This window comes from Lotus japonicus, chromosome 4, assembly GCF_012489685.1.
Source record: "Lotus japonicus ecotype B-129 chromosome 4, LjGifu_v1.2".
In the NCBI taxonomy this organism is placed as follows: domain Eukaryota; kingdom Viridiplantae; phylum Streptophyta; class Magnoliopsida; order Fabales; family Fabaceae; genus Lotus; species Lotus japonicus.
In genome coordinates, this window is record NC_080044.1 from 64986702 (window position 1) to 65003199 (window position 16498).

Here is a 16498-nt window from a genome sequence, read left to right on the forward strand (position 1 = left end):
TGGGTTTCTTCCCACATCAGGTGGGTTTTCTTCCACAGTAGGTGGATTTCTACCCAAATAAGTGGGTTTGTTCTCTTGTTTTGTATAGGCTTTTCCCCCTTTCCTTGGCCTCCACCATCTTCCTCCACCCGCCACCACGCTTGCCTCCACCTTGGCCTTCTCTACCACCGCCATCTAGCACCGGGTGCCCAAACGCAGATCCAGTGTTCGGTTTGTCTTATCTAGAGGAAATCAGAGCTTTGTTGAAGCCTCTATGTTTCTAGAAGCTCGATCCGCAGCCGAGATGCCTCGCCACAACCCAAGCCTGTGGCCATCTTCTCTTCGTCTCTTCCTGGCGGCTTTAAAGGTTGCAAAGGGTGGCCCTGTTTGGTTCTGTTTTGCAACATATGGGTTTAGATCCGGCGATACACCGTCGACAACAACAATTCAGGCTGCCACCTACAGCTCCGGCAACGGATCCAGCCACAGCCTCCACCCTGTTGGACTCCGCACTTAGTCTCTGCTCCCCTTGGCATCTCGTCTCCTCTTTCGTCATATCCATCACTTCATCGCCCCTCTGTCGGCTCCTGCTGCTGTATGTTTGGAATCTACAGAAAATCTCCCCATCCCCTTGCTAACAGAGCTGCTGTTTTGACCCTTATTTGTGCACTTGAAGCCGCTGCTGGTTTCCTATATTGTTGCACTGCAACTCCGGCAGAGCCGTTGTGTTGCGTAAAGGGAGCGCTGATTAAAAAGTAAATCAAGATCTTCTTCGCTCAGAAGTCAATTGTCTCTCTGTTTTTAGGGTTTTAGGGGTTTCTGTACGTCCCTATGGATTTTACTTTATGTTTTTAGCTGGATGTATCAGCTGAGTGTGCATGCTTGTTCTTCATTTTCTTTGGGTTTGTGCATTGTTGTAGCACTCTTAGAGATTATTCTCGCATGATGTAAGTGCCGTGAGGCAATCTTTTGGGTTATATTCCAATCATCTTTGACCCAAAAAAAAAAAAAGGCAATGCATGGCTCAGTTGGTAATGTAAGTATGTAACCTTTGCTTTGCAAAGAAAGTTACAACCTTGGTAAAAAGAAAAAGCAAGTGCCTACCAAATTCAGTTTGGATATTTTATGCATTGCTAATTGTCCTCACGCAATCTATTAAGTATGATTCACATGCTGTTTTTATTATTAATTTAAAACAAAACAGCAAGACCATCTTTGGTTCTTAACTTCTTATGAGCTCTGAGATGAATCAGCCTAAATGTCAAGTTGGCTATCAGTCAACATGCAGGTGAATTTTTTTCCTTGAACATGGTTTTTGAAAACTGCTTGCCAAATTTTTTGTAAAATCTATACCAAATTTTCCATTTTGGGATTGATCATATAGTCTTTTTTATGTATTTATTTGGCCAATGAAGACAAAATTCTACTACTGCGTTATAGAGTTTAAAATGAACCTACTTGATGGAGAAAATATTTCCGATACCACCTGCTTTTGTTATTGACAATTTTTTATAATTGCTCATGTAGCGGAGAAATAAGTATATGACGTGCATCTCTTGTCGTTATATCAATGTGAGGTTGATGGACATGTTATTTTCTCATTGTTCTTATAGCTTGAGGTTTCATTGTAGATATTTATGTTTTCATAGTCCTAGAGTCACCAATCTTCCTTAAAAAAAAGAGTCACCAATCTTTATCAAAATATAGTACATTATTAACCACTTGGGGTTCATGAGGAGAAACAATCAGCAATACATTTTTCCTTGGAAGTTCCAATGATGTATACTTTCCCTTGACATCACACATCCTATAATCATTTTGCAGGCTTTAATTCAAACTCTAATATTGCCAATTTAAAATAACCCTAGTCTTGTTGTTAGTAGAAGATTATGAAACATTGTTTAGTAGTCCAACCAATGTTATGTTTGGATCTCTGTTGTTATCGGTGTAAACCGATAATGGAAGTTAACACACAAATAAAAAGTGAATGAAACTCTTTTTATTAATTGAGATAAAAAAGTTCATTTACATTAGAACTAATTGTGTATCTTAACACACCAAATCTAGCAATCAAGTTTCCCCTGATTATTTGTACAGCAAAAATGGTCCACAAGGTTACATGTCAGGTAATCATCTTATTGGACCTAATTGAATATGATTTCTCATCATGTCATCCTCTCTATGAGGGAGTTTGACATAGCAATATTTATTTGCATACCTAACATACATGAGAAGACTGAGTCCAATGCAACCGGAAAGTACAGTTGAAAACAAGAGTGTTAAACTGTCTCATCTTCCTATAGCTCCTTAAAAATGTCAAGCGCATGTGATCTGAGGTAGCATGTTGTGAGAACAGTCTGTCGCCAACTGCTGACAATATTAAATGCTCATGTCTTTCTATATTTATGACAATGCACAAACAGCATTAACTTCACCTGTAATTTAGTACCTGAACTTGATGTGCAACTGTGCAAGGATCCTAACCATATGTTAGCGGTTTATTTAGGTCCACACCACACCTCTCTTTGCTTGCCTTCGTTTTAATAAGAGAGTGTCAACTACTAGTAAACTACTATGGTGATATCTAACAACTTTTCAACCTTTGTTCTGTATTGCCTTTTTTTAATTGCTGGTAGTTTTGGAAATTCAAGCTTCGAGTACAAATGATAACACATTTGGATCATATACATAATTTCTTTCCTCATAATCAATTATGGAATTCAACAGCTATTTATGGAAGCTTCTCCCTATAATTGATTTTGATCGTAGAATTAATTGTAGAAAAATTTACAAAAATGCACTGAAATGCCTTTTATTTGAACTCAAGCACATAATGTCTTTGGTATAGTTTTTGCAATCAAATTTTGGTCCTAAAGTCAATTGTATTAAGAAGCTACAAATGTGAGGCTATTGATCACTCATTGCCTTGCCTTCTATGACCACCATTCAACCAAACACACACACTATGAGGCCAATCATCATTCATTGCTAAGCTGTTGGAGTGCCAAGTGTGAATGAGAAAATCCTAAAATATATTTAGTTAAATGACTAACGTACCCAATATAGATGATGTCGAATGAACTTGTGAAGTGCTCTTAGCTCAATGTGGATGTGGACGGTGAACTCCCTAACCCTGTCACCTGCAATCAGAGCTGATGATGCGACCCCGGTGATCCAACAGCGATACAAGAATTGATTTACTTACACAATGCCAATTTTCACCCTTCTTCAACAGAGCTAAATATATTGATTTTTTGCCTTATGGAATGTAATGGCTTTGGTAATGCATTGTTCTTGAACCTTGACAAAGATGATGCTAATAATCACCTTATGTTTCACTTTGCTTCTCGACTTTATAATAGCAAGCTACTTAAATTTCAAAAGCAAGAGTTTACATCATGTGCTTCTCAAAGAATAACCAGTAGGCAATTTATATTACATGGTAAAGTAGCACTCTACAAAACCTAAGTTCTGTTTCTAAAGTTTTAAATAGAATTCCAAAAGGAAAAAATTGACTGAAAGAAGAACCATTAGACTGAAACGTACAGCAGAACGTTGAACCACCTTGCGCAGACATCCTAAACAAATTCCAAATCTTCTAAAAATACCAGAGCTTGTTTACCAGAATTTTAGCTTATTGTAGTAAAATCAAGCTCTAGGATAAAGAATGACGTAACTTGAAATGCTAACTGTACATGTCAATCCTAATGGAAAAAAAACTAATGCTTAAAAGGCACAAATAATCAATTAGATAAGGCTAGTAAATGATGAGGTCAACAAGTATGGAAAATGTGCCGGTTCGCGTTGCTCAGCAAGCTCATGAATGTCCCTAACAATGTCGAACACGGCCTCTGGTTGCGCTAATTTACGCGCATTCTCTGCCACTGTTTTCCGTTCATCTGATTTTGTGCTGAACCATTCAGCCACAATTCTTGCTGTTTCCTTGGGACTACGAGTGAAGACACCAGCTCCATTGTTTACTACATATGGCACATTACCCTTTTCCTGTATTTACAATTGCAACCAAGAATCAATATGGGTAGAATATTCAAAAAAGACGGAAAACAAGAACAATTTAGGCAAGTTTGGAAATCTTTCTATAATTAATTTTAAAGTCAATCAATTCTGGGAAGTGGCTTCTAAGAGTAGCATTCAGGAGTCAAAATTGATAATGAGGAAAAATAAGCTGATCTAAATATGCTATTAGTGATTCACCTGTCCAGGGATATAGTCATTGAGGACTATGGGGAGCCCTCTGATTAATGCTTCTGCAATTGTACCTGGTCCAGCCTGAAAATTTTATAGATCCAATGAGAATGTTGTAACATAAGTAGCAGCATATCAAGAGAAAAAAAAAATTGGCATAACTTACCTTTGTTATGATGCAGTCACAAGCTCCCATCCATTTTGCCATTTGTTTCTCAAATCCTCTAATCTACACAAACCATGAAACAAAGTTTCAGTGTCTGATATTCTATCATGCTCATATCTGTAGTATAACTATGGTAAGATATCAAAGGTTTAAAAGGGAAGTGAAGCCAATTATTACCACTACTGGAACCTTCCATTCTAGAGATTCAAGTGTAGATGCTAAGCTCTTATTACGACCACATATGATTGCTATCTGTCCAATTGGTTTATCAGTTTCTTTATCAAAAAGTGCTTCTCCTAGAGCCTTGGCAGTTTTCTTGACAGGACCCATTCCTTCACCACCCGCCATAAGCAAAACTGCTGGCAAGTTGGGATCCATTTTAAATTCTTCTCTTAATTGATCCTATAACATAAACAAAGTTGAAGCCAGTTCAGTGACTTGTTTGGATCAGTTTCTCTTTCATCATAATCAATCAATTGTGAAAAAGTTACTAACACGCAAGCCTACCTTCTCAAGAACTGCACGTGCAAAAGAAGGCCTGATGGGCAAGCCATAGACTCGGATTTGAGACTCCTCAAGACCCTCTTGTAAAGCTTTCTTTGTCACTTCCTGTGAAGGGCAGTAACATCTATTCACCCAAGGATGAAACCTGGAAACAACTTAAAGGTTAGAGTAAGTAAACATTAATTCATGGGCCTTCACTTTCAAAGCAAGAAACTTAAGTCCATGTTTGGAAACCCTTCTACAATTGATTATAAAGCCAAAATCAATTCCGGAGCGAAACTTTTGTGACTATGAGTAGCTTCTAAGTTTCAGAATTGACGATACAAACAAGCTATAACAAAAGCTACCGTGGCGTGAACTTACCAAGTAGGGTGGCAGGTAGTAAGGTCCGTGATCACAGTGACAAAAATCACTTTCTTCTGCAAACCTTGCCACTTCAGAACCCACAATGGAATATGCTGCATCAAGGGGTGGACACTGATTATAATATCTGGCTTGTACTCCATCAGCCCTGCCTCCACCTCTCTGGAAATGAAACAGTGCATGCCAATTAGTAAAACACTAAACACCACTTAAATTCACATTTTCATAAATAAAAAAAGTGTAAATTAGAAATTCAAAGGTTGTACAGATAAAGAAAGTAAAAAAAGTGTGACTATCATTGCAATTCTCAACCTCTGAATAATGATTAAGGGCCAAGCTGTCTACAAGTTAAAGTCATCTTTATAAGGGAAAAAGTTGAATTAGATTATGATAGCAAAACTCCTTATCAAATTTAATCATAAAGTTGAAAAAGCATTACAAGAGGACCAATAACATACCTTGCATAATAGGCAGCAATGGCAGCTAAATACACAGAGTGAATCCATTTAGGAGAAGTGCTGTGAAAAGCAACATTCCATAACTGTACATGCTTAATCATGAATTTATACTGACCCTCCATGTCATTCAATGGCCACCCTGTATACTCCTTCCAAACATCCTTAACAAATATCTGAAAAAATTCAAAAATTCCAAACATCCTAAATCAGCACACACAAACAAAACCCATCAAGCAGAAAAATCTCTGCAAATAGCTCCAAGAAGAAAATGAAAACAAAACCATATATGACAAAATTCAAAGCAGGGAACCAAAAAACAGATCCAGAATGAAATCAGAATATACCGACCCTGTATTCATCGCCAAATTCAATTTGGAAAGCGTCACGGATGGCTTCAGCGGAAGCTCTATGACCGCCACCAGTATCACTCATGAGAATCAAGACGTTCTTGGTTCTCTCAGCTCCAATCTCCATGAGCTCCAAGCCGCCATCATCATCGGTATTCTCAACGTGAGAGGTCTGAGCCTCATTGCTGGAGCCGGCGCCACCGCGCTTCTTCATGCTAAAGCTCCCGGAGTACGCTCCGAACACCTTCTCCGCCAAGGACTTCCTCGGCGTGGTCGCAACAGAAACCTCCATAATTCCGGTGACCGGCGGAGGAGGTGGTGGTGGTGGTGGTGGAAGGAGGAAGAGAAGAGAGAAGAGAGAAGAGAGAAGAATGATTGGTGGTTGGCGAAAAAGGAGGGTGAGAGAGAGAGAGGTTTGGATGGTTTGGAAGAAGAATGGTTGTTATAGTGGTGGGGTGAAGGAGAATGATGCCATGGAATTTTTGGAGGGTGCGTGGTGAGGGTGGATCACAGCCGTTGGATCTGGTATGAGTGATGGAAGGAATGTTCGGATATCAAGATTCGAATCTTCTTTGCTTCAGTTTTTTTGGTTGCAAAAACTGTGGTGTTGTCATGCTGAGTTGTTTTGTTTTGCGTGTATTTGTATTTGTATTTGGTTCCCTGTCATAGCAAGCACCTCATTATCAATTTTTTTTTATTTTTTTCTTATAGAGTAAGATTTTGGGTTAATTATAGAAATTCAGCACTATTTATCACACTTTCTTTCATTTATGTCAACATTTATTGTTATATTTGGCTAAAAAAACATGTATTGTTATATTATATCTCTCGTCTGCTACTTCATATTTCTATCTATCACAATTTTTACTAATTACTTAACTAATATTGCTCCTCTTAATATAACTCAATTTTAAATAAGAGTGTTTTAGACAGATTATATATCAATTTAATGAGTTTTGAAACTGTGTCCGTAACCTTAAACAGCAATTTTAAAATGAAGAGAGTAATAGAAAGATTGATTAGTTAGTTGAGAAGTTACATAATCATTTTAATATAAACAAGAACATTAATATTTCTTGTTAGTACTTGTCCTAAAACCTTAAATTTACACAAGGAATGGAGATAGTTCACGAGTAATTTTGTAAAATTGATTCAGGTCTCAAAATCAATTTTTTTCCACCTAGGTACACCACAGATTGCGAGGTTCTGAGATCATATTAAGTGGGTAGATTTTTCCGGACAAATCTTCCTCCATACACATGAGTTAGGAATAAATGCTTAAGAATCACTTTATCTATCAGTTATACTAGAACTTATTGGTCTCAAAATCAATTCTTCTAGAAACTATAATAATAGCTTTTGTGTTACATATAATTAATTCTGATTTTTAGTATTATATTTCACAATGTTATTCTACAAAACTTACTTTATTCATAAATATATCGAAACATAAGTGACTTCATTTTCATTATAATTAATATTTTCAAAATCAATTTATCCACAATCCCTAATAATAATAATGTTCCAAACATGCACTCAATTGATTTTGTTGTTATGCCCTCTTGGTTTTGTGTATTTGCACTTGTTTCCCTCCGATAGAGGCTGAAAACGACGTGTTTCGAACTTTTTTGAAAATTACCTGTTTGGACTGTTTTGCCCTCCCTATATGAAGGCCTCACCATCTCTTATATAACTTTTATTTTATTTGACGGTTTTCATATATAAGTATATAACTTATAATTTTTTTTTTGAAATAAGTATATAACTTATAATTAAGTTAAGGTTCATGCGGATATTTGCTTGTAAGGAAGTAGAGCTTTTCGAATTTCAGACTTTCAGTTGGACATAGAAAAAGGGATTTGGAAAGTGTACACCATATATATCCTAATATACTAGCTATGTGTGTGCCAACAAAAATTATCCAAATATCCTAAATATAATCGAATCTGTCTATGTAATATAAAGAAAGTATCTGTGGAACTAGATATAAGGAGTTTTTGTCAAGTAGCTCTTTTCATATTTCACATGATCGACATTAGTTTTTTTTTGTTTTGAATAGTATCATCTCATCCAATAGGTAAGGGATTAATCTTTAAAAGTACTAGTAAATACTAAAGTAAACACCCCTTCCTTATGTGTTTCGGCATACACATGGATTCCAGATCAAATCCAAAATCATATGTTTAAAAAAATCGAACCTCTTTCACTCGGATCAATATATTGTTAATCGGTTGAATGTTATAAGTTATCTTTCATAGGAAATTCTTTCTCAAAACACAAGGTATAATTTGATTTGTAATGGGAAGTTTAAGCAAGTCAACTTTACCTGTATATTGTTAATTTAGACTAGTTTCTTAGCCGCGCACGCTATTATATATATGGAGTTTATTTCTATTGTTAGAAAATGGTCATATTATATGTTGCATTATGTTTCGTTCAGACATTAATTCTTTAGTGAGTTGAATGATATCTATCGCTGTCAATAGTGAATAATCTTCTCACCACAAATCCACAATGCTCAATCACATTTAGAGGTAAATGAAAAATGCATTTCATTCTTAATTATGGACGAAGATTCACCATGATTAAGGGACAATATAATTAATGTACGCAATCACATATATATGTCACATGTTTAAATGTGATTAATTTAATAATTAATATTAACAGTTAATATGGATAACCAAAAAATATATATTACATCCATTTTTTATTAATTGTTCATTTAGAGTGAAATTTTTCTACATATTTTTCCACCAAAATTTAATTAATGATATTACTTATAAACAAAACTGTTGTATATATCGATAATAATTGACCGATCGAGTGTAGAATATCCCATGGATTATGCTGAGTCTGGGGCCAAATGTTAAGGCTGAGGAACATATTCGATGTTGACCTTAACTAAGTGGGTTCCCTTGACCTTAGCTTAAATTTTTTCCTTCTGTAACATGTGTGTTTTTTAGTGTTTTAGCCGAGTGGAGCCAATTATATTACAATAAAATTCAGATAGAAATAACTCTAGCTTACAGTAAATATTTTTTCAACAACAGTACTCGAACCTAAATCTTGCTTAAAATAACAACATATGTATTGGCTAAACTAACCACAAAAGACAAGAAGATATCAGGGATATCTAAGAGAAAAAAAGCTTCTGTTCAGAGAAAAAGGTAATACCACACAAGTAGAAGGACTATAATGCAAATAATTAACTTGTATAATTTTAATAAGTGAAAACGTTTGCAAGCAATTATGCATGGAGTGACCAGCGCAGCTTTTTTGTAAGGTTCACAAGCTAAGCCTTTTGGTTTTGGCTGGCGAAGGGGCCATGTCCGGCTTTGCCAGGCTGCAATTTAATAATCAGATATCAGTTGATGTAATATATAAGAAAAAGACTATGACCATTGGCCTTGATGGGACAAATAAATAACCAACTTGTTAGAGTTTGAACGATTTACATGAGGATTGAATTCTCCTTTAAACCTAAACTTAAATAATGTATAGATCAACTAGTTTTAAATTTTTCAATATTTTATAGGTGACATTAAAATGAACTTAAGGTGAGAGAATATGTTTTGAAATAAGATGAGATGAATGTAATTTAAGCTTCTCTTTATGGGAGGAGAGTGTACCTTTGAAACAAGAAGATAGATAAAATGTAATTTAAGTTTTTCTTAATGAAGAAGAAAGTAACAGGTGGTTGATTCAAGTTGAATTAACATACAACAAGGTTTTGACTCACCGTGATATGATGTTCTCGACTCGAACATAATTATCTCTGATGGAATATGCTTGTAAAAAACAAGAAAATAATTTACTTTAAATAATATCATCATTAATGTTATTTTCAACTCAATTTTACTTATATATATAATTATTTTAAATGGTTTTAGAATAATAAGGTCCCAATCCATCACCTTCTTGAAAGTATGTTTTATTTTTCAATTATAACTTGCATGGTCATCCTATATTCATTTTGGGTGTTAAACAAGTCTTGGTTAAACAAGTAATACATGTTTTGTATACATCACCCTAAGTAAATGACGTAAAATTATGGTAGTCTTATATAATTAGTAGGCAAAGTAATTAGTCATATTTTAACAGTGTGATTTTAATACCATAGACACATATTTTTGGTCGATACTATGAACACTTTTCATATTTTTTAAATGCAATTGGGCTGAAGGCCTTTTTTTGTCAAAGGGCTGCAGGCCAGAAAGAATGAGAAAACAATTTGTCGTCAAGTCTGCACTGAGTTATGCACACTTCATTGGCCTGCAGATGGGGGGGGGGGGGGGCGGGTACCTAGTTAGCTCCATGCTACATTAAATGATAAACATATTGTTTGACAAAAAAAAATGAAAACATATTGATTCCCTTTTATGGAGGATGAGAACGACTTGTTACATGCACGCCAAAACAGGTATTACTTGTCTGATCAACACGCTTAACCCACCAAACATGACGTGGTGGGTTAAACCCATCAACTCACTTTCACCCACCCTGCATAGCTCAGTGAAAATTGGGTTAAATGCGGAGTAGAGCTAGCATTTCTTACTTCATGAGTCACTTTGAGGGTTGATCGGTTAACTCACCCATTTTGAGTGGGTTAACATGCCAACCCACTATAGTACTTTAGGGGATTAATGAACTATGGCAGCCCACCTTACAATAGGGCAGGTTTTAATGAGCAACTCATTCCGATGGCGGATCAATCCACTCCACGTCATTTAACGTTGTTGGCCCGCTTTGCCACTCTTACAATGAGAAGAGAATAAAATGCATTGGAGATGGATTGTGAATTGATGACTTGAAATGATAGCTAGCATAATTATGGAATTTATAATACACCATCCTGCCCATCAAATATTTTCTTCAAGGAACAGGAAAACTCTCTCTAACAAGTTTACCAAATGAAAATAGACCTATAAAAAATTCAGTAAGTCATCATATTTTTTTTTGCAAACTTTTATCACGATTTTCCTTTTATTATCATTGCATTTTTAGGCTACATTAAATGATAACATATTGTTTGACAAAATAAAGGGTTGTCTAAATGACCCATGTTGAAATTTGGGTTAAATAACTCATTGTCTAGGTGTACCAATCACATTTAAGATAATTGATTGAGTTTTTTATATTTTATTTATTAATTTATTTAGGATTAAATATGTTTTTGGTCCCTAATTTATACAAATGAATCTAAAATGCTACCTGAAAAATAAAACACAAAGGTTTTAGTCCTTAAAATTATTTTTCACATCTAATTCAGTCCCTCCAAAATTTCTTCCACTAAATTAGTCCTTCTCCCCTTCAAAACCTAGAATTTTATATATCCCAAAACTTAAAGAACGCATCCATGGAATTCTCAGGTCACTTGGTTTCATGTTGTTGTGTTCTTCAAATCTAAATATATAGAATAATGAATTTGGCAAATCTTTTCGTTTTGTTTTGCTTTATCTTGCTATGTATTTCTCCGTATAACCGTAGGTGAGCTCTAGGCCACCGTTTGATGTTTTCTGTTCTTTATTTGAATAATATTTGGCTTTAAAAAAAATTAATTCATATAACCTGCAAAAATGGCTTCCTGTACCATATGCAAAAATGGAAACGTGGAGTTATTCCTGTACAATATGAAATAATTATGAACGAAAGAGGGCTAAAAATTTGATGGAAGAAATTTTAAAGGGACTGAAATTGTCACGTATGTTTTATGATATCATAAATAAGGATCATTTTATATTAAATGAAATTTTTCAAGGACTAAAACTTTTGTGGATTTTTTCAGGTACCATTTTATATTTATGTGTATGAGTGAGGGACCAAAAACATATTTAACTCTAAATAAATTATAAATAAAATATAAGAAATTCAACTAATTTATCTTAAATGTGATTGGTCCACCTAGACAATGAGTTATCTAACCCAAATTTCACCATGGGTCATTTAGACAACTCCCAAAATAAAATATAACATATTGATTCCATTTTATGGAGGATGAGAAAGACTTGTTACATGTACGCCAAAACAGGTATTACTTGTCTAATCAACACGCTTACCCTAACAAACACGACGTAACCCACCAACTCACTTTCACCTGCCCTGCATAACTCAGTGAAAAATTGGGTTAGGTGCAGAGCCGAGCTAGCACTTCTTACTTTATGCCAACCCACTATAGTACTTTAGGGGATTAATGGACTATGAATATTTTATTTTTCTTAGTCAGCCAAACCCACCTTAAAATAGGGCAGGTTTTAATGGGCCATTTAACGTTGTTGGCCCGCTTTGCCACTCATACGACGAGAAGAGAATAAAATGCACTCGAGATGGATTGTGAAACAAAATTTGATGACTTAAAATGATAGCTAGCATAATTATGGCATTTATAATACACCATCTTGCCCATCAAATATTTTCTTCAAGGAACAGGAAAGTTCTCTCTAATAAGTTTATCAAATGAAAAAAGACCTATAAAAAATTCAGTAAGTCACCATATTTTTTGAAACTTCTATCAGGATTTTCCTTTTATTATCATTGCATTTTTAGAAAAACTGATGGAAGATTAATCTTTCTGATGACAGCATAAGTACTGTAGAATGGGTAATATTTTCAACTTGGTATATCTTTCAAATTCTAAAACATGCACAGCTACTAGAAATTCTGTGTTATGCCTCATATTACCAAAGCATTAAGTAAGTGATACAATATTATGATCCCCTATGTCATATGTGCCTAGTGAAAAATAAAAGTGATATACAGGAAATTATACAAACTCTCCCTAATCCACATATCCTGAGAGTCTACAAGATCTTTAATTCTTTATCCTAGCTACTAGTTCATTTGCAACAAAATGAACTACCTTTCATGAGAGCATTTTGTTATCTTTCACAAAATTTTGTTCCATAGTAGATAATCAGCATCAAATGGCAACATTCACCTGCTAGGAAACTATTCATGCCCTTTAGAGTCATTAGCATGCAAGAGTGAACATGCACACATAGGACATGGCGGATCACGCAGTTCTTCAATCAGAGTTTCGTGCTCCAGACACTCTGCATGATAAACATGACCGCATACTAAAACTGCCACAACTGAAAGCTCACTGCAAGACACAGAATTTCCAAGAAAATTAAATTTGCGCCTCAATGGCTTCTCACAAATCCCACAAATCGTCTTCATTGCATCTGGTGATACTGCATCCATCGCTAAGGAACTTGAACGGATTCTCTCTGGCCTAGAAACTGTCTTTTCTCTGTATTCTGAAAAGAAAAGAAAAAAAGGATAGAGCACAAGAGTTTTCAATCTCCCAGTCCCAAAGTAGCAGCACTGAAGTGGTGACAAGTGCATGAATCAATTATCGCAAAAACTAGTGGGTAAATGACATGTTAATGGTTTTATATTATATATTTCTAGCACGCCCCTCATGCAAAATGTCTGGAACACAAGTTCGTATATTTGTCCTGAATTTCAATTTTCTACCATGGTATGAGCTAATTATCTCAAAAGTTTATTTTTTGTGTAGACTGCATGCTGCATGCATCTCCACGGGAGGCAACTCTATTTGAATCATGAACATTCATATCATGGTGGGATTAGCTAACTCTTCCAGTGAATTTTTTTCCATTTACAAGACTCGAACCAAGACCTGGCCTAAATGAAATCAATCATGTACATGAATGTTTTATAATATATATCTAACAACAAGAACGATTCTCCAAAGAGAAAACACAACAAATAAGAAGCATTCTTGTAATGTTCAATATTGCTCGCATCAAAAACACAAAAGCATCCTAACATTCCCAAGACATCATACAATGAAAGTAATTTTTCTACAGAAAGTATCCATCAGAGTATAATGAGTATAAACTAATTTTGAAATACTGAAAATTAACTAGTACAGAACAAAAAGTAAGCATTAAAGACAAACCTGTATGTTGTCTTGGCTGTGTGTTGGGTTGGGGAGCCAACTTGAAAGAAAGCTTGTCATCAAATGAAGCTCCCTTTCCACGAGAAGAAGATGCACTGGCATGGTTAGCAGAGTTTCGTCGAGAATATTGGTGGCCATAATAATGCCGCGAACGTTTCAAAAATATTGAACGGCCAAGACTCTGGTGATGATGTGTCATGTTTGGATGGGTATTTAGCAGCTTCATAGATCCATCTGTTATGTCCAATACAGCTGGTAGTGGGAGTGTACCAGGATTGCATGAATGTGAAGGCTTCTGGAATGAAACAAGAAAAGGGGGACAAATGATATTAGTGCATGTTTTGAAACCTGTCTGCACTCAAGGTAGCATCAATTTTGGGGAGAAACTTTTATGAGTAGCTTCTGCGTTTTAGAATTGATTGTAATGTAAGAGAAACCGATACAAACATACTATTCAATTATGTATAATGAGATCAAAAGGAAGCAATGGATGCTTGCAATTCACTTTCATACTACTTCCAAAGATAAGAAAAAGAGTACATTCTGTATGTGCACAAGTTTATTCATTTATGACCTTATCAACAGGTGATGTAAGGAAATTGAATAAGAATGATGAAAGTGGAAGAGAGATTTAAATTGGAGGGATCTTTAAATTTATCATGGAAGGAACGGGAGAAGAAAGCCAACCTCATCCGACAACAGCTCCATGTTGGAAGAGCATTGAATGGCTTTGCAATATTGATGAAAAGGACAACAATCATTTAGTAATGTGGCTTATGATCAATCACACACATCATAGAGTACAAACTAAAAATAAATAACAGAGAGGAAAAAGAAATAAAGAGACCATTTAGGTTGTTTCTTAAAGATTCACAATGCAATTAAATTTCATTGCAAGGTTTTACAATTTCAATGTTGATATGCTGTTAGTGTGAGAAACTAAACATACTGACCAATATCTTAGCCCCCAAAACCATAGCATGCAAACTATATCACATCACATCAATTTCCTAATTCTATAATGTAACTTGGCATGCAATCTATTGATACATTGGTTAAGCCTAAATCTTAGCCATTTAAATAGAGCACACATAGCAAAAGAATATACAATGTGATGAAGGAGTGGTGAAAATAAAGCAGTCTAAGATCGATGATGCTATTGAAAAAAACTGGTCATAGTTCAAAGAGCAGATAAGGAACAATTTGCTAGTCAAGAAAAGCTCATGAAACTACTCAGAGAATGAAAGAGACCAGACAAGAAACTACAAAGCAATATGCACTCCTTTATTCCTCATTTTTTAGATTCAGAAAATGCCTTCCAAACCCACTTAAAACTAGGGAGAAAAGGGTGAAGAAAGTCAATTTCTTTCCTTGACTTCCTCAAAAAGCAACAGTGAATAAAATTCTCACTTAAACAAAAAGGATTGGCCTCAAAAATAAGGGGAAGAGAGAGTTTTTATTTGTTCACTTCAATTAATGTAACTATTTTGCAGTGACAACACTTGAAAACAAAACAAGAAGAAAGAAATAAAGCTAAAGAAAAATTACCTGAGGAAGGAGAACACAAACTGGGGTAATGATCCGTCTGGGAGAAGGTGTGATGAGGAAATGGTAATTAATTTTATTAGAAGAAAACAAACAGAAAAAGGAAGGAAAAAAACTAAATGAAGTTAATGTTAATGGCTGAGAAAGACCCACCAAATGAGGAGAATAGGAGGAGGGGTTTAAAGTTTATGAAGCTATATCTGTGGCTATGCGGTGAGAAAGCAAAGGAAAAAATATTTTGTGGGGTGATTGAGTGAATGGTCAAGAAAAGATTTTTAGTTTACAGTGTGTGAGAGAGGGATTTTTAGCTAATTGCACAATCTCATGGATTTTTTATTGCATTCATTAACTATGGCTTTAGATGATTAAAACAAAAATATATTCTCATTCTCCTTGGCATTTTAGTTTGGGCCTTTAGAAAAATGCATCCAAATTTGGCTCCGATGTTACATGATTAATGGTTATAATGTTTACTTTACTTTTTTAAAGAAAAACTAAATCCTCCATATTTTAACTCATATAAATAATTTACACAACATCCATTTACAATATTGCTCATTAGGCATCCATTAGGCATAAATATATGGCTTAATACATCAGAAGGCCCCTGAAATTGTAAAGGGAATCAATTCCAGGGCCTGAAAAATTTTCGCATCAAATTGGGTCCCTAACAATTTTTTTTTAATTCAATTAAGGCCAAATGCTGCCATATCTCAATTTTGTCCTAGTCATCAATTACACGTGGCTTTTATAATTTTTTTTAATTAAAAAATTTTAGAAAAAATAATTTTTAATTCCAACTCAATTATTTAATCAGAAAAAAATATTAAAAACTTAATAAAATCATAATCTAATAATCCCTTAACTAAACAATTACATAATCTAAATAATAAACTAACATAATAATCTAATTATAATCAATCCCTAATTAAACCCTTTCATCCCCAAATTGAACCCAATTACAAATCTTTCCCATCCCCAAATTGAACCCAGACAAGAACCA

General features: G+C 34.9%; 2 protein-coding genes across 2 annotated transcripts; both read right to left on the reverse strand.

Annotated features, from left to right (window-relative positions):
* Positions 1 to 3331: 3331 nt before the first annotated feature.
* Positions 3332 to 6453, reverse strand: LOC130711977 (monogalactosyldiacylglycerol synthase 2, chloroplastic). The gene is made up of 8 exons (XM_057561789.1): positions 6025 to 6453; positions 5677 to 5849; positions 5219 to 5380; positions 4859 to 5000; positions 4529 to 4753; positions 4352 to 4414; positions 4195 to 4269; positions 3332 to 3984 (listed from the first exon to the last, which is right to left on the reverse strand). Exons 1-8 carry the CDS (start codon positions 6313 to 6315, stop codon positions 3727 to 3729), a joined length of 1389 nt encoding a protein of 462 aa, XP_057417772.1. The 5' UTR covers positions 6316 to 6453; the 3' UTR covers positions 3332 to 3726.
* Positions 6454 to 12647: 6194 nt separating this feature from the next.
* Positions 12648 to 15564, reverse strand: LOC130714429 (uncharacterized). The gene is made up of 4 exons (XM_057564325.1): positions 15499 to 15564; positions 14638 to 14678; positions 13951 to 14245; positions 12648 to 13282 (listed from the first exon to the last, which is right to left on the reverse strand). Exons 2-4 carry the CDS (start codon positions 14656 to 14658, stop codon positions 12972 to 12974), a joined length of 627 nt encoding a protein of 208 aa, XP_057420308.1. The 5' UTR covers positions 14659 to 14678; positions 15499 to 15564; the 3' UTR covers positions 12648 to 12971.
* Positions 15565 to 16498: the final 934 nt, after the last annotated feature.